Source organism: Pleurodeles waltl, chromosome 3_1 (assembly GCF_031143425.1).
Source record: "Pleurodeles waltl isolate 20211129_DDA chromosome 3_1, aPleWal1.hap1.20221129, whole genome shotgun sequence".
Classification (NCBI taxonomy): Eukaryota; Metazoa; Chordata; class Amphibia; order Caudata; family Salamandridae; genus Pleurodeles; species Pleurodeles waltl.
The window spans coordinates 234,080,614-234,101,572 of NC_090440.1; the positions used below are offsets into that span (position 1 = coordinate 234,080,614).

The following is a 20,959-nucleotide window of genomic DNA, read 5'->3' on the forward strand; positions in this document are numbered from 1 at the left end:
CCTGTAACCGTTCAAATGCCACATTCGCCCCGAGGACAGCTGTAAGTTCAGCAGAAGGTCCACTTCCAGCTGAATGCAGATGACACACAAATGTATGTGCCTGTAAAATGCCTCTGATTTCCATTCCAGTATCGCCCATTGCCTAATTCTCATAAAATTTTGGAAGAGAGAAATGTTCCTGTAAATGAATAAAGAGTCATTTTTGTTACCAAAACAAATACTGTGGTTGGGTCATACCATCACGGTTTCAAGTCTCCTCTCCCTGTACGGTCTTGAGGCGTCCCCCAAGGGGAAATGCACTTACCATGCACCTTTATGGGTACACGAGGGCACCTTTATTAAGCTATTCACACACCAAACTGTGTCTAGGCACGGTTCACCCAATCTCTGAGACTTCAGCTGGAATGCCATTAGTGGTACTTTAGGGTGCTTGCAGATGGGAAGAGTTTTACTCTGAGATTAACAAAAAAAGAGGTGACTTGGCCTGGCTGTTCAGGCTAGGTTGTTCCTACTGGAGCCAAAGACAAAGGCTGATTTGCATATGGCTGGTTCCTATCTGAGGTGATTTGTGGGCAAAAATAATGCACTGGGATCCGGATCTGAGTAAATACCAAGGTCTGAGATTAATTCAAGCATTCCACCCACAACTTTTTGCTGTCTTCAATGTGTAAACCCCATCAGTGAGTAACATATGAGTCCCCACATAGCGACACAGATTGACTTTTTGAGACAGGTAATTTATGGAGGGAATGGCAAGGCTTTCCTCCTGCGAGGAGTTCACGTTTCTCCAAGGGACATAGGAGATGTTGCCTTTAAATAAATGTGGGTTACGCATGGTATCTGCAGGACGAGGACTACACCTCCGAAATAAGGGAGCACCTTACCCAATATTTTGAGCACAACGTGGGCTCAGTTCAATCTCCGGGCACGATCTGGGCGGCATGTAAAGCCACGCTTAGAGGCTACGCGAAGCATCGCGTTCGCGCCCGAGAGAGAGCTCGGGATCAACGAGTGACAGACCTCGAGATAAGAGCCCTCGCTCTAGAGCGATCTATGACCACTGCCGCTTCGGCTTCAGTTCTGAGACGCCTAACGGCAACTAGGGAGGAAATAAAGCAGACGGTACTTGAAGCCGCGAAACACGCTTGGAGGGCATCGGCGGCCCGTGTCTATGGATGGGGTGACAAAAACTGCAAACTCCTTCATTGGCTGGCCTCGAGCCCCTTGGCCAACAGAGTTGTCCCCGAGGTAGTGGATGAGACAGGCCTGGTTGAGAGAACCCCTAGTGGAATTGCGAGGAGCTTTGCCTCCTATTACGCTAAGTTATATGAGGTGCGTCATCGCCCACTAGCTGAAAGGGAGTCCCCACTCTTGAACGATATTACTCTCCCTAGGATCTCGCACACGACCAGAATGAGCCTAGATGAAGCCATAAACCTGGCCGAAATTACAACGGCAATAGCTGCCCTGACAGCGGGTAAAACACCCGGACCAGATGGCTTTCCGGCTGAACTCTATATAAGATGCGGAGATATCCTAGCCCCCCACCTACTCAACATGTTTGATGAAGCAGAGAGGGCTGGCCACTTCCCTGCTGGGATAGACCAAGCCACTATAGTGGTGATCCCAAAGTCACAACCGCCATCACCGAATAGATCAGTCTACAGACCAATCTCCCTGCTAAATGCGGAGATCAAAGTACTATCAACAATACTTGCCACAAGACTGAAAGCGGTACTTCCCACACTGATACACCCCGATCAGTGCGGCTTCATGCCCTCCCGCAGCACGAGACACTGCATAAGGAGATTGCATGTCGCGATGGCTCAACGTAGCACCCTGACTGGATCCCCCCTTACTCTCCTCCTGATAGACTTTGAAAAAGCCTTCGATACGGTGGACTGGTCGTACTTAGAGCAAGTCCTTATAAAAAACGGTTTTGGGCCCAAGTTCCGCAGCCTTGTTAAACTACTTTACTCCAATCCAACAGCCCGTGTTCAGATAAACGGTGTGACCTCTGATCCATTCCCCATCCGTCGCGGGACACGGCAAGGATGCCCGCTGTCACCGCTGCTCTTCGCTCTAGCAATCGAACCATTGGCCACAATGGTGAGAGAGGACCCACTGGTGACGGGCTGGGCATGGCCAGAGAGCCCGGAAGACCGTGTGGCATTGTACGCTGACGACGTTCTCCTCTACCTCTCCAACCCAGCGAGGAGTGGCCCCCGTGTCTTGGAACTCCTGGAACTCTTCTCGCAAGCTTCGGGTCTAACCCTAAATCCTAGTAAATCCTTGCTGATCCCCCTACACCCCTCTAGAGATTGCATAAACTGGCAGGAAAACATCCCAATCCGTCGTAACAGTTTTAAATATCTAGGAGTCCATATAGCGCTGCTTCCCGAACTAACGTGGGAGCTTAATATCACACCACTTCTTAAAAAGACCAAAAAAGAACTTCAACGCTGGCGAGATTTGCCACTCAACATACTGGGAAGAATCGCATTGTATAAGATGATGATACTCCCTAGTTTTTTATACCAACTACAGAACTTCCCACACCCAATCCCCCGGAAGTGGTTTAGTGAAGTCGAATCGACTGTGCGCCAATACCTATGGTACGGCTCCCGTACCAAACTATCCCTTGCCACGTGTCAAAGGGACACATATGAAGGGGGCCTAGGGATGTCCAACATTTATTTTTATTACCTAGCCATGCGAATACAGGTGATAAATGACTGGTTATTGGGGGGCTGGACGGACCCCGCATATAGACTAGAGCTCCAAGCACTGGGCTACAATGGGGTTTTTGACGCGCTGTATTGGGGAACGATACCACAAACTATCCCTGAAGTCACTGGAATGGTGTTGAAGGGGTGGCGAGCGACACAGAAGACTATGGGGTGGTGGCCCCGACTAACGCAACAAACACCTCTCTGGCAGGGGAGGTGGCTGAGGGAGGTTTCCACGCTGGCGGGATTCTGGAAGTGGGACATCATAGGGATATCCACACTGGGTGATATCTGGGGAGACTCACAAATCCAAACTTTTGAGGAGCTTCAGAGGTCACACGATCTGAATAAGACCCAATTTCACAAATACCTTCAACTAAGGCACGCCCTAGCAGTACACCTGCAACCGGGGGACAACATTCCGGAGCACAGCCCTCTCGAAGCAAAGGTAATGATGGGACACATAAAAAAAGGAGGGATCTCCCAGGTATATCGAGTCATCCTAACAAACACCTCTCCCCCCCTTGAGAAGCTTTGCCGGAAATGGGAGGGTTGGGTGGGCCCCCTGGAAGAACTAGACTGGAGAGACGCGCTGGCCGCACCCCGAACACTGGCCATATCTATACGATTTCAAGCGCTACAAACCCTCTACTTACACACAGCCTACCTCACCCCTAAAAGGCTCCATCAAGCTAACCTCCGCCCCACAGATGCGTGCCCCCGATGCCTTCAGACAGGCGCTGATTTCTTCCATATGATCTGGGCCTGTCCAGTTATAGAGTCATACTGGGGGTCAGTCCTGGGAGAGATCTCTGAAACCCTACAGTCTAGAATAGAGGCATCCCCGATCCCGATTTTGCTGGGGGCCATGGACGGATTGGGGCTTGGCAGAGCGAATCGCACTTTCCTAGGGAGAGCCTGTTTGGTGGCAAAAAGGGACATCATGTCAGAATGGAAGGCTGCAAAAGCTCCGACCCTCGCCAAATGGAGACGAGGAATGGACTGGTGCGCAAGATGCGAAAAGCTGATATATGAAGTGAGGGGATGCCCAGACAAATACAACAAAATATGGGGGAACTGGGACAATCAACTAGACAGTTGAATAACCTAATAGAGCAGAACCCCTGGTCAAACCGTTTAACCATGGGAGAAGAGACGTAGCGGGCTGCACACCCTGATCAGTGATAAAAGAGGGACCAGACCCACAAAAAGTGGTGCGATGGCAAAGCGGAACCCTAAAAAAGAAGGTAGTAGCGAAGTCTGTAGCCCCCACACTCGAGTGATAGGACCGAGCACAGACTATAATCCACGTCCGAGACCAAAGGAACTGGACAGGGCCATCAAGATTATTAAAGTCATTAAGACCGCTAAGAGGAACACTTAAAATGCAGAAGATGGTTTATCTTAAAATTGTGTCAATTTGTCAGTAACTGTTGATATTTATTCTTTCCCCTTTTTCTTCCCCCCCCTTTCCCCCCCCCTTACTGTTGTAACGTGTTCATGCTGTTCCATTCAGACAAAATGAATAAAAATCTTTATAAAAAATAAAAAAAAATGTGGGTTACATTGTTAAATGCCCATGACATCGATACAGTTACCATTGTAACGCACACACTATGCTTCAAGACAAGTTATTTTCAGGCTGGAGACCAGACACCATTCTGGGCCACCTGGGTTAATACGGCTGATCATGAGGAATGCCAGCATTCTAGCATCACCTCTTTGCCTTTCTGAAATACAATCAGCAGCTGTTTACACCAAAGCAACTGACCTGGATTGAGGACTAGAATGGCAAGAATCTTTGTCCTAGAAATGAGCTGTGGCTGATCTTCCATAAACAATCTAGTACCTTAAAAAAAAAAAAAGACGGCTTTTTGGGGGAATCCTGGCTGACCTTTGGTAGCTTTGGATCAACTGTCAGACCTGTCTCAGAGAAAGTGCATGCAAAGTAGTTTAGTGCACCAACAAGAATACATTATTGCAAATAACAAAGCAAATACATTTCCTAAATACAGGGAGTGAAACAAAGATAAATGTAATGGCTAAAATGACACCAAAACTGCAAAAATATGCGATTAGGAGTTATGATTTTTTTTTAATGTAAAAACGCATCTGTAGAAACAACGGTGGTTTCACAAAGTGCGAGTTAGTTTATGAAGCATGGTTGCCGGATCCTAGGAACATTTTGAGGCCAATCTCCATGGAACAAGGATCATGTAAAGCACAACAGTTCACTCCAATTTTACCTTTGCACTTAGTATGCGAGATGGAAGTCAAAATACTCCCTTGGACGTGGCCGGTTGCTGTGACTAAGTGGGTTTTTTAGGGTGAATCAGTTGATCCACGAATTCTTTGAAGGTAGATGCCAAGTGTTGTGAATGGGATGAAAGTGTAAATGTAATGTCACAGAGGTTTTTTTTTCCACTAGGATCAATTTGATGTGTCTCCTTTATTTGCATTTCATGTCAAGTTTTTTTTAGCAGAAATGTCTCTATTGGAAGCTAAATAATAAAAGATGTGGGCCACTTTAGCAAAGGTAGGTGCCCTCCTGCAACATTAGCCACAAAGGATTGGATTCTTATTGGCAGAATTAATCTGAAATTGTTTGCTTTTCGCACTCAAACAACTCCAGGACTTTAAATCAGTCTTGATGTTGAGTTGGCTTGGAAGGATACGTGGCTATATCCTTCTGTGATCTTGATAAAGGTATAGTTAGCACTTTAACAGTAAGGATGGTATTAGAAAAAAACAAGTTAGATCCATTTCCTCAATTTTAACTGATTGTATGACAGAGACTAGTGCAATCAGTATTTTCAATTGGCAAAAAGTAGAACATACTATTTTATCTTATTTTTGATGCTCCTATACGATAGTAAGTGGAGAACATACATTTTCTCCACTTTTCAAATTGCATGAAGGGACTATGGTTGAGGGAAAATCATTTTCTTTGTATTAAAAATGTCATTTATTGATTATGGTTTCACCACTAAAAGTCTCGAATAATATGACATGTAAACAAAGTGTTGTGCATGTTTTGCAAGGTTCTGCAGTCTGTCTTTTCTTTTAATTTTTGCCCTTTCTATAACACAAATTGGGGCAAAATGTATTTACTGCAGTCCTTTTTACACAAACAACAGTGGAAACGGGTTTTGACGATTTTGCACTACAGCAATAGTGGTGAAAATAAGCATGCGTTATCTAATTAGAGGTTCAGAGCGTAGCAAAGGAGACTTAATGATGGTCCTCCAGGCATTGTAGCAAAGTGCGAAGATCAATAGTGACAAAACTAAGAGAGGAATCCAAACCAGTTCCACTTAGCCACGCAGCTATATCAACATGCTGTGCTGTTCTGCAACCAACAACGATTCTTTCTCAAGTCCCAGCCTGAACACTTGGACCCAGATTTACTAACGCGTTGCGTCATGCAAGGCAACGCCAGGACTTAAGGGATATTTACTAAGCCATGCAAAGCCACCTTGCGTGACTCTGCATGGTTTGGTAAATCCAGAGTAACGCAGGACAGTGCAAAGTGCTGGCTTGCGTTACTCTGCTTTGGGAAGGCTTTCCAGGAGTGGAGTGTAGGCATTCCCATGCAACCATCCATTCATTCTGGAGCATTTCCAGATTTACCAAAGGGTAGGAAACCTGGTAATGCCTCAGAGGTGTAACGAGGAGAAATATGTTTATTCTCTTCGTTATTTCCTCTTTCCACATGTTCTGCGGACTGAAGCACACACAGAAAGGTGAAAATACTTCTGAGGATTGTTTTTGTATCCCTTCCTGTAAAAAGAAACACAATGCTGCCTGTAATGCTCGCACCCTGGCACCATGACGCAAGGGTGCCTGCATTGGCACTAGGGAGTACTCAGTGTGCCAGCGCAGAGAGAGAGCGGGAATGTGCCGGATCTTAGTAAATGTGGAAGATTCCTGCTCTCTCCATTTGATGCAATGCCACACAGCAAGTTGTCTTGCTGCGTTTCATCAAAGTTTAGCAATTCTGGCCCGTACTTCATGAGGGCAAGACAGTTGTTAGCATCCAAAACATCCAATAATTAGTCAATGGTGTAGACTAAGACAGGATTTATTAAAGAAAGTAAAAGGTCTTTCTTAAGATCCCTAAGGATCTTCTATTTGAAGATGAAATGATTGATCATCCTTAGAAAAAAAACTGATGCAAAAAATGAAGATGTGATCCTTAAAGAGCTAGCCGGAAGCAGGATCATGAAAGACGTCATTGGCCCCTTTGCAGGCACACTGAAGTTGGATGTGTGGTCTACATTTAATGAATAATTTGTAATTTTGTCTACTTTTGTATTTCAGAAAAAAAGCCTAAATATTGAACTATTCCGAACTACTTTTTTCTGTGCCCATCACATTTGGGGGTGGCTACTGAAAAATATCAGACTGAGGCATTTCCAGAGCCGCTTGGACTATAACTGGCCCATCACAATATCCAGACTCTCATCCACCTGTTCCGCTCAGAAGCATCCATGAAGTGATGGGTATTGCTATAGCAACTCCAAAACAAAGGAAGTTAGAGATAAAATCGTATGTTTGCAAATAAAAACAACAGCTTTCGCGGATGCACATTTTTAAACTGCACAGGGTATCTCAAGAGTAGTTTGATACTTTACCAACAATATAAATCATGCAGACAGAAGATGGGGAGACTGATATGAACCACATTCTATTTTTACCAACGAAAGCACTTCTAGTTTAAAACACAATCCCAAACTAGGTGCAGAAAATGTTTTTTAATTAAATAATTACAGCCAAGGGTTCCTAACTTCCAATCATCCGCTTCCCTCCTTTAAGTGACTACAAACGGCACCTAGGAGCAAAGTCTAAAAACCCTTGAATTGTGTTTTTCCCAAACTTTGTGTAGCTGAAACTGGCAAGATGACTTGACCGTGCCCGGTTGGTCAGCAGCTCATGGGCTCAGACTGACTCATGCTTATAGTAGTTGTAGTGGGTCTTGGGAGGATGTACTTCCACCAAAGATTGCATACTACATGGCTGAAAACAAATAGTGCAACATCAATACCCCTTGTGTAAGCGCCCATTCAGAAACGCTGAAAGTTAGCTGACATCTCATCACAAATACATTCATTACACTCAAAAGCTTCATATTTAGTTGTACAAACTGAAAAAACGCAAAAAAATCCCAACAGTGACAAAACGTACCCTTGGAGATGGGTGACATGATTGTATCCTTTCTCAGTGTGATGTAACAACAAGCTACTAAAATAGACACTTCACTGCAGTGTTCTCAGATCCAGCTTTGCATATGCCAAAAAGGACACAGTTCCGCTGCACAGATTTTTGGTTTGCAAGGTGAATTGAAATTGTGCTGCACTCCATCACCAATGAGGTCCAATTAATACTTCAAGGGCTTATTCCAGTGCTCCTAACAAGATGCATCCTAGGCACCTTCCTAGATTTGCTGTACTGTAGTACAGTGCTGTCAGGACACATTATGGGGAATCTCAGTCCATGAAATAGATTGCTGTTACCCAGACTGCCCCGCTGAATCTTTTCCTATTGTCCTTAGCAGGTCTGCAGGTCATGCCAGCATGGTCATTCAGTATCCTGCACTGTGATCAGTGAAATTGGACAGACCCTATAGATTCCATGCCCGTTGTCTTGACCTGTTTGTGGCTGTGTATGGAATGATTCCTAACATAACCACTACCTGCAATTACTGCCACCTAGGAGGCAGAAACATGTTACATATAATTACACCCTGTGTCCTTATAACCATAAGAAAAACACTTTATTTTCAGCCTTGATTGACTGGCGAGTCCGGAGCAGTTACTTGCACTCTTTTCTTCTTGATCGACACATAATACTGACTGAAAAATATCAGCAAAGATAATCTTTACTTTGGTGTAGTTTGCAACATGGTCACAGTTTATGATGCACAGGAAATTCTGCTTCTCCTACATACTGAACAAACTATCACGCAGAGTGGGCTCCTGAGGACCTCTGCAGTACAGAAGGACCACGATGCTGATGTCGTCAGTAGGCCACATTCGATTGCGTACTGAGTCGTCCCCGCCCAGAGAACAAGCAGTAGAGTAGGATGGTGTACTGGAATGGGCATAGTGGAGCAGAAGGCAGACAGCAAGCTACATGGTTTAGTTTTTGAACATGTCGCAAAGCAGTTTCTCCATAGGGGTGTTGCCAATGGTTCTGTGAAAAAAGAGAAGCTCGACATGGTCAGAAGAAATAAACCTCAGTGAGGGTAGTAGAAGCAGCAACTTCCCAAACCTGGAAGAAACAAGAAAGAGCAAAAGTCTGTTACTCTCTAGCCTTATTTTTCATAGGTTGTTTCAATCTGCTCATACCACGAGTTAAGGCACTCAGAAGTTCTGGATCACAAAAGTCAGATGATAACCTCACAAGAAGATAAACTCTCTCTCAACACACAACTCCCTCATTTTGATCTCGTGAGAAAAACGGCAGTACCCAGGGTTTCAAAATGATTTATCACCCTTCAGCATCACCATCATGACTGTGGCCACTGGACCCATCACATGAGCCACAAATGGCAGAAAAACATGTGACAGTGTTCTTCTGCCACAGCCCCTTACAGCGTATAGTTACCTTGGGTAACATTACAGCAAAATGTAATGTTAATGAGTCACTGAGACTAAGAGACCTTTCACCCAGTTGATGAGGTTCACTTAGGGCATGATTGAGATCTTGGCGGACGAGTTACTCCATCACAACGGTGACGGATATCCCATCCGCCGAAATATAATTCCCATAGGATATAATTCTGCTGACGGGACATCTGTCACCATTGTGACAGAGTAACTCATCCGTCAAGATCTCAATCAGGACCTTAGTTTGAAATCACCACTTCTCCATTTCATCCTATGCCACTGAAAGAAAACTGTCTTGTGAGAGCCTATCAATAATGAGTGATAGGCTACCAAGACAACCAACAGCACCGAAGGGCAAAAGCTTATGGATAGCTCATTAACAGAAGATTCCTAAATCAATAACTAGTTATTTCCTATCAAAAACAGTGCAAAAGACCATGTAGTTACATTAATAGTATCTACTATCAAATCATGGCATTCACATATTAAAATCTGTTACCAAAAGCCCACCCGTCTCATACACTAGGTTGCAAAACAAAATAATAACTTGCCATCTGTTTTTTAGTTTTCCATTTCATTTGTATTTACAAACAGGGAAATATCAAATCCTTGCATCCACAACTCATAGGAGGAAGAGGTCTGGCTGTGGTAAGATGTTTACATCAACAATGTTTAAGGCAAAAGCAAACCACACGGTGAGAACAAATGGGGGGAGGAGGAAAACACTGTAGTCAAAAACAGCAGACAGCCCATTCCCAGAAAAGCATGAGCATCAATGATCCAGGAGTGGACATCATAAAACCCATGCCTGATACAGTTTGTAATGATTACCATATATGGCTCAATGATGTCATTGACTGCATTACCTGACAAGCTGGTTTGGGTAGTGTGCACGGTTGTGTTGCCCCAACATCATCTGTGACTGGTCCTGCAGATTTTCAACTTGTTCTGGATCCTTCAGGCCTCGGGTTTCTGCACCAAGGTAAGCACATGTCTTAAACTCAATTTATTATATTTTAATGTGTTTTCCTAGCAGAATTTAAAGTAAACAATAAAGCTGAGAAGTAAAGTAAATAGTGGAATAAAGCAATTGACGTCAAATGGTCAGAAAATCCCCAGAATGGCACATTATTTTACATATTTTACAAATCACGCTTTTCATTGATTACTTTCACTCTAATCTCTTGATGTGCAATCTTGATTGAAATACATATGGCCTATTTTGTGGCCCCCCAACAAACATAGGAAAAGAGCACGCTACCAAGTTTTGTTCTTTTTTCTCTGAAGCTCCATACTCTCTAATTCTGAAAAAAGGCTGTTAATTTTTAATTAAAATGCTTTAGGTTCTAAAAAGACCCCTCACCCACCAACCCGGTTGGTGGCATGCTACATCATTAGGGTCCCATCCAAGACACCTAGCGTTTCAGGGGTGATTCAATGCCTGATTACAGCAGAGTAGGGTATTTTTGATTGTTTTTTTCAAATGAGAGCAGAAGTGAAGTTAAAAGTGTCTGACGGATACCCACCAAATGGTGTAATTTATTCGTGGTAGCTTTGGACAAGGATTAAAAACAGTGATGGATGTATAATGAGGGAACCATGACCTCTTACATCCTTGTTGCAGTCGACATGTTTCAGCAATAATGTCTGAGCTGCCAATGGTCAACAAAACTTGGTGGCATGCTTGTTTCCTATGTTTGTTGATGATAATTGGGACAATAAGCAAGCTCTCTTTCTTCTTGCTCTCTTTATTGTTTAGCCTATTTTCTGACCCACCAACATCTTTTGGTCACTTATTATCCATATAAGGTAACAGTATATTCATGATTCAGACTGTTACTTATAATATTATGAATTTTACAAATACCTTTGATAACTAATGTGCAACTTTTGTATCAAATGCAAATCAGTACTAAACCATGAAATGTGTTTCAAAAGTTACTTAATATCCTAAAAAACATTGAAGAAACTAAAAAGTACAAAATTGTTAATAATCTTTTAACACTCTGACTCTCAAATAGGTACTGAGCAAAGCTTTAGCCCAAAGGTTAAGATCTATGCGAATTTAAAGCTCTTTTCATAAGACAACATGAGATGATTTAAGTCCTCAGATGACAAGTGCGAAGTACATGTCTCTTTAGAAGACGATGGGCATATCTGGCTGTCGGTGCTTAGAGAACCCAATAACGAATCGTCCATGATCCTGATGTATCCATTCCCAGTTCCCAAGCGCAGGGCTTTGGTGCAAACTAGGTTTGAACAGTAAAGATCCCAATACAAGCACACATAATCACAAATCGCCATGTTAACCCTCCATTTAACCAAAAGCAATTTAATATAACTCTCAACTAAGTCACTCTAGTCTTTAAGTGCGTATTAATTTTTTGCTGTTAAATAACAAGATATGTTTTTGTTAGGTCGGATGCGTTAACATCTACCTAGCTAGAGGAGACATTGCCTTTTACACAAATGGAGGCCTCCCTTCTTTAAAATACTTGTATTGAGGGCTCTAATTATGTCTGTACCTGGCTTGAAGAGCACTATTGCTTTCATACAGGCAAATTCTGTGGGATCCACACTGATAGATTTGAAGCGTGCAATTGTTTCCTGTAGGCTTCGAACATCTATGCCAGACGAGACTGATTTTCCATTTATGCTTGGTGAGAGTTCAGGCACGGAGAGGAGGGGACAGTTTTCCAAAGGCATTGACCACTGGATGGCGCATAGAAGGAACAACTCGCTCCAGGCCTCTTCCAGTAAGATCACCTTCAAGAGGAAAGAATGACAGAGAAAATGAACATTTCCCGACAAAACGTGAGTTCTTGTAAGTATCAGAATTTATTTCTCCAATTAAAGAATCTGGTTGAACGTCCATAATGGTTAACAGGTGTTTACTGAAACTGTCTCTCTGCTCAGCAATGCGCAGCTTGTGAGAGAGCTAGCTATCATCATGCCACTTACCAATGTAATATATTTAATGTTGTTCAACGCGCATCTTTATCTCATCCTTAATTCCTAATTCAGTTCCAGCTTTAATTGTGAGGTCGATCACTACCTAATTCTCAGTTCAAGCTGCAGTACAAACCCAAAACCTTTAATCTGTGCTCAGTCGCAAACTCAACGCAAACCGTTGGTTTCCTAACTTTCTTATCAACCCCCAACGAAGGGCCAGATGCTTTAATTTGCTTATTACCTATTTCAGACTGGGCTGACACCAAGATGAACTCAAACTCCAACTCAAACTTCAGATCAAGTCCCAGCTATGAATGTCTACTTGAACACCAATTGACATCTCGATTCCTACAAATACTGGTTGCTTTGCAAATCACATATTGAATTGAACCCAAATTTAATATCCACCTTGTTCGAAGGGTTAACTCATAAGTGCCAACATTGCAATTCAAAGTCAAAAGCCCAAAATCCAGGTCAATCTGCAATAAAAGTATCTTCCAATTGCAAATTCTGGGGTCAGTCAAAATGCGCAGCTCACTTCAACGCAATTCCCATTCTTACCCCAGCCCAATTCTTAGTCCCAGCCTAAGCCTTATAACTAACTTGGTGCTCCACTGTTTCCCCAGTTTTTATTTCTGAGTGATTCCCAGATGAACGCCAGCCCGATTACTAACTCCAGTATTTGGTTGAGGCCAAAAGCCCACTGCTATATCCACTACTGCACAAACACCACGTGCAAGTAAATACTGTTCCAGGGGTCCCATCCCAGACTCCAGCTCCCGAACCACATCCTACACAAATGACAACACTGACAGAATCCCCAACTTCATTGTCACAGTATATGCAACCTTAAAGGAGCATTTAAGACCAGGCGCCATCTCGTCACACAGTGCTGTTTATTCAGAAGGCATGAATTACCTGGTCCCTGAAGGGAAGGTTGGAGAAGACGGGTAGGTTTTTGGCCCACTTGACAGCCATGAAGAGAAGCCGTGCTGACGTCTCGTAGATGCTCTCAGGACTGGAAGGGTATGTTGACATCTGATACTCGGTTGAAGAACGCTCCGGTTCGTTGCTCGTCACATCAATGTTTTCATCGGCTGAAAAAAATAAAATATTCTGTCGAGGTTTTTGCTCGAGCCCTCTCAAAAACCGATCAGTAAAGTAAGAACTCTTTCAGGCTGCTGCTGTTTCTTTAGGTCTTATCAAAGTTTATAGGGTGTTGCGTAGGAATGGTGCCACTGTATCTGTGTGGGACAAGAATATTTTGGAAAATGCCAGCCTGATGAAAAAATTGTGCCATTAGCCTAGCAGTACACAGGACTTCCAAGTCATTCTGTCATAGCCAACTATGTGTGCAATTGCCATCGCGAGCTATATTTTACCTCTCTGAACAGCATGGGAAATGGCTCGGCAACTTTCTATTTCCATGTGGGAATCGGATATGGACCATTTTATGTAACGTTTGAAATAGGACACAAACAAATACATTTTGCACCATTTTTGCAATCGAATTGAGCAAAAAGGATTTGCACTAGGTTTGTTTATTGTTTTTGCCATCTTCGAAATCTGTGAAGCATCCACAATTAGTTTACCTCATTGCTTGTTATACGAGCAACCAAAGTGCGAATTAAGTTTGCCAGATTTTTCCCGATACTATACATGGAGCAGAACCTGCTTTTAATCCATTTTTTATATTTCACAAAGGGCAAAAAGGGTGTGCACTTGTGTGCTCCATTTTTGACAGGTGCAAAACGTTAGATAATATTGTCCAATGTTTAAATACGTCTATAACAAAATATTTTTGCTTTTATTAGAGAGTATATATGTTGCCCGTTAGTGTTTATTTAAACTGAAGCTGGTTTTAATCAAAGTATCTTGACACAACTATTTATTGCAGTTTACACTATCTACTTGCCCAAGTTTGTTTGAGAATAGCTTATCTTGGCAAACGTCTTAGAGAAGGCTACTCGCGGCGTTTCATCGTTTTCATCCCATTAAGACTGTAAGGACCAATGTGAGGACACGTTACAGAATCTGGTCTGGACTTTACTGGACAGGCATTTATTGGGCTTCAAGCGTAAGAGCGCTATTGGAGGAGCATGTACTGAGAAGAAATTATAAGGCCTGTTGTCTGGTGTACTTCTTAGTAGACATATTTCCCCGGGACTTTGGAGTTTACATGCAGGTACCTACATTTTTAATTGGTCGGGAAAAGTGATTGTCCCTGTTGTAGTGTTGTGGGGACACTGGGTTGGCTTTGGGGATTATCATGGAGATCCTAGAGCTAAGGTGATACTGCTAACATTATTGGATTGCTTGGTGAAAGACTTACTTGTCGAAAATCAAGAGATTTGCTGACATATAAGCAGGACTGATTGAAGGATGTTTGTCATTTTAGAAGTGACATTTTGCCAGAAATGGGCCACATTTGCTACCTACAGGGTCAAACTGCAGCCCCTCTGCAAGCAACTTCTTATGTCTTATGTATCTATTGTCATATGTTAGACTTTTCAGCCTTAGGGTGATCTTCCCCCAAACTTTTTGCCTTATTTCTATATGTTTACTGATTTCATTTTTGTTGTTCTTAGGACACTGTACACTTTACTACTGTTAACCAGTGCTACAGTGCGTGTGATTACTCCCTAAAACATGGCAACATTGGCGTGCGCCCAATTTGCACATTTCTTTTAGTTGTAAGTCACTAGTAAAGTGGTACTACGTGTACCAAGAGCCTGTAAATCAAGTGCTACTAGTGGGCGTGCATCACTAATTGTGCCACACCCTTAAGTACCCTGTCATACATGTCTCAGGTCTGCCATTGCAATGTGCAGTTTAAATTACCACATCGACCTGCTGAAATAAAACTTTTGCCAGGCCTAAACCTTCCTTTTTAATATATATGTCACCCTTAGGGTAGGCCATAAATGACCCAAAGGGCAGGGTGCAATGTGTTTAAAATGTTGGACAGGTGCACAGAGACATTTTAAGTCATGCGCAAAGTAGGCTCTGGCCCAGGGCCCCAGCCTTTCAGGGGTACCCCTGATAGAGCCAGTTCTCTTCAGCAGAGTTTTGCCCTGATTACCTTGAATAATTCTCAAAAAGATTGTTTTAAATATCGTTTTTCTTTCATTTATTTTTTTAATGTGGGTGGTGTGTGAAAGTCTATTACAGACATTGTGCAGAGAAATGTGTTTATGTTTCATGCAACATCCATAAAAGATCTTTTAGATCACAAGAGGACCTCGCATATGAGAAATAGGAGAGTGGCACAGAGATTATTTACAGTAATATTAGTGAGCTGCTGCTATGTTAAAATATTCAAAGCACACTTCACTCTACCAGAATATTAGATGTAAAAACATGTAGAATTTGGAAGAGTGTGTCTGTGCACTGTCAATGACCTGACCAAATTCAATAATGAACTCAAAGCTGTTCCAAACATGGGCCCCCCAAATATGTTTGGCCCAGGGTACCCAAAACCCTTAAGATGTCCTTGCATGTACAAACTCCTAAATTCATTTTTCACTACTGCAGGACTTGCCTCTCCCATAGGATAACACTGGGTTACCTTGTTACATCTAATAATTGCTAACTTTCAATTTGGAGCAGGTCGAAATGTAGAATTTGGTGTCTAAAGAAGTGTAATTTAAAGCACTCTTTCATGGTAAAGTTGCATTTTAAGTCACAATTCTGAAAATACCACTTTTAGAAAGTTGCCATGTTCTTGTGCTAACCATTTGGTACTTGCAACCTGTGTCCTGGGTCACATGACTAGGTGTAGATGGCAGTTGGACTCTGTGTATTGCTCCTAGACAGTGAGACAAACGGGGAATATATATTGACAGGATTGACCATCTCTCAGTTGATGGGGAAGAGCTGTCACTTACCACATTTGCACATTACAAAGGCTCCGCATGAGGATACTCACAAAGGTGTTGACAATAGTCTTTATATTCCCAGACAAGCTGGGGCAAGGTAAGAAAGGCAGGAGATTCTAAACACCTCTGGGGTGAAAACCTCCAGAACCATCTCCTACTTCTAAGCTAGCACCAAGTATAAATAATGGACCTTCAGACCCAACTCTTCAGGACACCTCTGGACCTGTGGATACTAGCAGACTATTCAACTGCTGCCCTATTAATCTGCTTCCCTGCTGCCCTACTTGCTGAGAAGGAAGACTGAAACTGCAATCTTCATCCTAGGCTGGAGTGACTCCAAGGGTCGGCTGACTGACTTCCTGTTCTGAGCCACAGCGACATAACAAGCTAGGACATTCTCCTTGCATCTGCCCAGCTAACCTGCTACCTGGACCTGCAACTGGACTTGGATGAGTGAGTACCTGATCCCCAAGAGGTGCCCCTCAGGGTCTGGACCATTAGTGTGGCATAAGTTGAGCTCCCTCTCCAAGAAAAGGTGAAATCCTGAAGTTTTGGGCTCTTCGCGACTGCTAATGAGCCTGTTTGTTCTAAGATCTTGCCGCCTGTGCCGCCCACCAACCCGAAGCTCTAGTTAACCTGACTCTTCGCACTATAGCATCAACAGCCCACTGTGGTCACCAACATGAATCTCTAGCAATGACCATCTGCGACACCCGAGAGAATCTTCACGCTACCATGATGACTGTCTGCAACTTCGTGCTACAGCAATGACCATCTGCTTCGCTCTCCCTGCTCCTCACAGCCCCCTCCACTGCAAATAGAACTCTTCATGCTGGACTTGGAAGGCACATTTTCCATCGGGACTAACTTGGTACTTGTGCCTGGCCCACACTCCTTCGCGATTGGCCTGAGCTTGTGACTTTCACCCAGTATCACACAACCAGATAACTGCAAGTGGTGCATTTCTGGTGCTTTTCTTACCTTAAATCTTTGAAATTGCATACTTCTGGTTATAGTGATTGTACTTTTGTTATTTTGGTCTCAAATAATTTATTTAATTTTAGTCTATATTTCTAAATTGGTGTGGGATTTTTCTTGTGTGGTGATTTCACTGTATTACTGTTTGAAGTGCTGCATAAATACTTTACACATTGCCTCTAAGTTAAACCTGACTGTTTTTGTGCCACCCTACCAGAGGGTTAAGCACAGGTTAATTTAGGGTTTGTTTGTGTTTCACCCTGACAAGAATTGTGGTTGCTGCTTGTGTAGTGTTTCATCCCCCCAACAAGTAACCCAATTTCCTACATCATAGTACTGCATTTCTTTGGGACCAGTCTAAACTATCTGAGGGGCCTGTATAGATCAGGCAAATTCAAGTCTGATGTAATTCAGTCTGTCCCAGCAGCCCACTTGCCACTTTAGACAAACCCCACCAATGTCCTCATCCATCAGCCCACTTATAGAAAGTGTACGTATTCCATTGAGAATTACCTGGAAGTGTTTTTTCTAGCTCCAGGTAGGCACAAACAATGAAACCTAACTCACCATCTTCAGGCTCTAGTTTCGCGCAGGTCTCAGCTGTCATCAAGCTTGCCATGAAGCGGTGGTTGTTGGGAGGAGTCTGTGCCCTGGGAACCTGGGGTCTGGATATTGTGGCAGAAACTGGTACCCTCAGGGTCTGCGGTGTAGGACAGGAAGGTAGAGGAGGGTCCCGTGTAGTAGCAAGATGCTCAGATCGACTGTCAGAGTCCAGTTCGATGCTGTCAAGCCGGACCTGCGCTGTGCTCCGTGGCTGGCGCTCATTCTGTACCGCTGTGGGAAAATCATGCGGTACGCAACAAGGGTGAGAAAGAAAGAGGAGGGAGGAAGGTCAAGGTCAGGTGAGTTACGTGATCTGCAAAATGACTAGAAAAACAATACATATGGTCATTCACTGGCAAAGTTCTATGCCTGCAACAAGCCACATACAGAGAATGCCAGAGGTTACTGGGTTTGCATCAATCATTTAATTTGTGGAAAAATATATCAGAGATTCGGTGAAAGCAATGCACCAAACTATTTGGAAGGGGAAAAAATGTAGAACTCAGGATTTTAGGGTGGAGAGGACCAGGAGATGAGAGGTAGTGTGGCAATGCCATATCACATTATAGGGGTAGTGTGCCAATTTATGACACAAGGGTCTTGGAGACATCACACTACAGATCTGAGGTTGGCTATAGGTGGCCTATGTATTAAAAATACTAAAATACCAAAGAGTTGGGGGCCTTGTGATAATAACTTGGGGCCAGATGCAGCAAAGGTTTTTACCCATTCTGTGTCTATGGGAAAAAGTGTTCGTACATATGGCCCTTGGAGAGCTGTGTAGGGAGCAGACATGTTTTCGGAGGATTACCTGTAAATAAAGGTCATTTTTTAGTTATCAAAGGAGTTACGTTTCCTTGTGAAGATCCGTGACATTAAGCTTTTAACTCTATCTATTCAGTGACTTGCAATATCGTAATGTTCAGTTTAATATATAGATAATACTGGCTGGACTTGTAAAAGTCATCAAATCTCTGTGAAAATGTCACTCTATAGCCAAACGAACTAATGTCAAAGCAATATTGTAGTTTGCATTTCTAAAAGTGCGTATTCTGTATTTTAAGTGAAATATACAGGCTGTATGTTGTTCGCCTATTGCTACATTTAATTCAGGGACTGTAAATCGGTAGGTGTTAAGAAAGAAACTATTTATGCATTAGATCAGAATTTCCCAGGGAGACCAGCGCTGGTGACTTCACCAGAGTTCACAGTCCTAATTATTCAAGAGGACAGGAGTGTGGGACCCATCTCTTGCTCAAGTCTGGTCTCACTCAAACTCCTGCTGCGGTCTGGACTGTCAGACTCCTCATGACGTCTTTTCTCCCAAAAGGTCCTTCTAAAATCTCACTTAATCCACGATCGTCCCAAAGTGTAGCCCAACGAGCTCATTGTGAAGACTGTCCTTACGCATATTCGTCCACTTACTGAGGTTTTCACGCATACAGACTGTTCCTGATGTGGCTTTTCGCCTTAGTAAGCTTATGAGTGCTTCAGAGACCCACTCAAGTTTTTATTCAAATAGCTTTGTTCTCCCATCAGATCATATGTCACCACACATGAATTCCATGACCCCCTGATTTCTTTAGAGCCCGCTCTTACCATCCTTGTTCATGCCTGCCTGGAGGCACTTCTTCAACCTGCAGGCTTGGCACTGGTTTCTGTGAGCTTTATCCACCGGGCACAACCCTGTACCTGCCTGGCACCTGAGGGAAAACATAAGCCTTTGTTAGTAAATATCAGCCCAGGCGATCAGGTGACAGGGCCAGGGTCTGAACAGAAGTCAGTATGAGGTAAAGTCTCGGGAAAAGATGGAATGAATCTGAGGAACCGGAGAAAAGGTCTTGGGAATGAAGCTAAAAAACAGAGAAAAAGATACATAGAGGCAACTTGGGGAGAAAAACATGAAGGAGAGAGAAGAGGCCGGGGTACCAAAGAGCACTAGTGGACACTGTGTAAGAGAACACATCAGTAAAGAAGCAAACCGAGACCCCATTAGTTTCCCACACACCTGCCATTCCTGTATTCCAAGTGTTAATTACATAAAATAAAAAACGTCACCAGATAATCAGGCAGTGTGTACGACCTATAAGATAATAACTACTTCCCAAAAAAATACTTCAATCACAGGAATTATAAAGTTGTGTTTCTACTGCCATGAGAAGTTGTAGCAGAAGATGCTTTTATTTACAGGAAGCTACTGACCATACACTTATGGTTAGCGTATTGTGTGTATGGTTAGCAGATATTGACTAATGAATTAAAATGTTGTATTCTAAGTATTTTTGTAAGTGTGGTCTCTTTTTACTTATGGGCGCAGCTTATTTTTGTGATGGCTTCTCCTTCCACGCTGGCCTGCCCTTAGCTAAAGCGTGTGTTACACACCACACAGCTGCTGATAAGTGCTGGCTAAATGATCCTTAGATGGTGTCGTACCCTTATGATTGCAAACTGCGTGTATTATCTGCGCAGGTACTTCCTGAGCACGAAGCCCACAGTGATATCACAACTGTAAGATATTGTTTTTTATGGAACTATTAAACATTGGTGTTGCTGGTTAAGGATATGTATTCCTAGAAGTCTTCTGGGTTTTCCAATATAGTTATGGGTACTTTGCACTTGTCTAGCAACAAAGAAATTTTTTACAGAAGTGACCTTGTATTCAAGTATTACCACACGGAGGTTCAGACTTTACGTGTGTCAAAGGACTACTGATCACTTTACAAGGCTCCCCTAAGTACAATCAATTATGGGGGTCACTCCATACCCACAAACACACACACACACACACTTTGAGATGAATAATTGTGCAGCAGTCGATCTTTCATGACAACTGCCAGCCACCTTAGATGTAGGATCACACTATACTCATTTCCCACCTGGTGTATGATCCAAATATAACCAGGATATCTATGTAATGATGTAGGCACACAATGTTAGGTTCCCATCCACAATAGCTGTTTTCGAAGCCTCGACCATAAACCAACTTTTCTTGAGAGGTATCCTTCGTCTGAGAGATACAAGAATTCTCTCTAACAAAGTTGAAATAGTTATCCTATACACAACAAAGTAAGGGGAACCTGTTGCACAGATATAAGTTCACAGGATGCACCTAACAGGTTAGGCAAGTTGTATAACTTATGGCCACCCTTGATGGTGGTAAAAGTGCAAGGTGCGTTATCAATGAGTTTACATGCATATTAAGTAATTTAGT

General features: G+C 43.1%; 1 protein-coding gene across 3 annotated transcripts in view; it reads right to left on the reverse strand.

The window, feature by feature from the left end:
• Window positions 1-4,806: 4,806 nt before the first annotated feature.
• The window catches only part of NR2E3 (nuclear receptor subfamily 2 group E member 3), a 28,545-nt gene continuing 12,392 nt past the window's right edge, over window positions 4,807-20,959 (reverse strand). For 2 of the 3 annotated variants that reach the window (XM_069222291.1, XM_069222294.1), the window contains exons 3-8: window positions 19,348-19,451; window positions 17,713-17,979; window positions 13,208-13,386; window positions 11,863-12,103; window positions 10,204-10,309; window positions 4,807-8,999 (exon numbers count right to left, since the gene is read on the reverse strand). In XM_069222291.1, the coding sequence (XP_069078392.1) occupies window positions 8,867-8,999; window positions 10,204-10,309; window positions 11,863-12,103; window positions 13,208-13,386; window positions 17,713-17,979; window positions 19,348-19,451 (1,030 nt within the window). In that variant the 3' untranslated portion in view covers window positions 4,807-8,866. The remainder of the gene's footprint in view (window positions 9,000-10,203; window positions 10,310-11,862; window positions 12,104-13,207; window positions 13,387-17,712; window positions 17,980-19,347; window positions 19,452-20,959) is intronic. The other variant, XM_069222293.1, reaches the window with a different exon arrangement.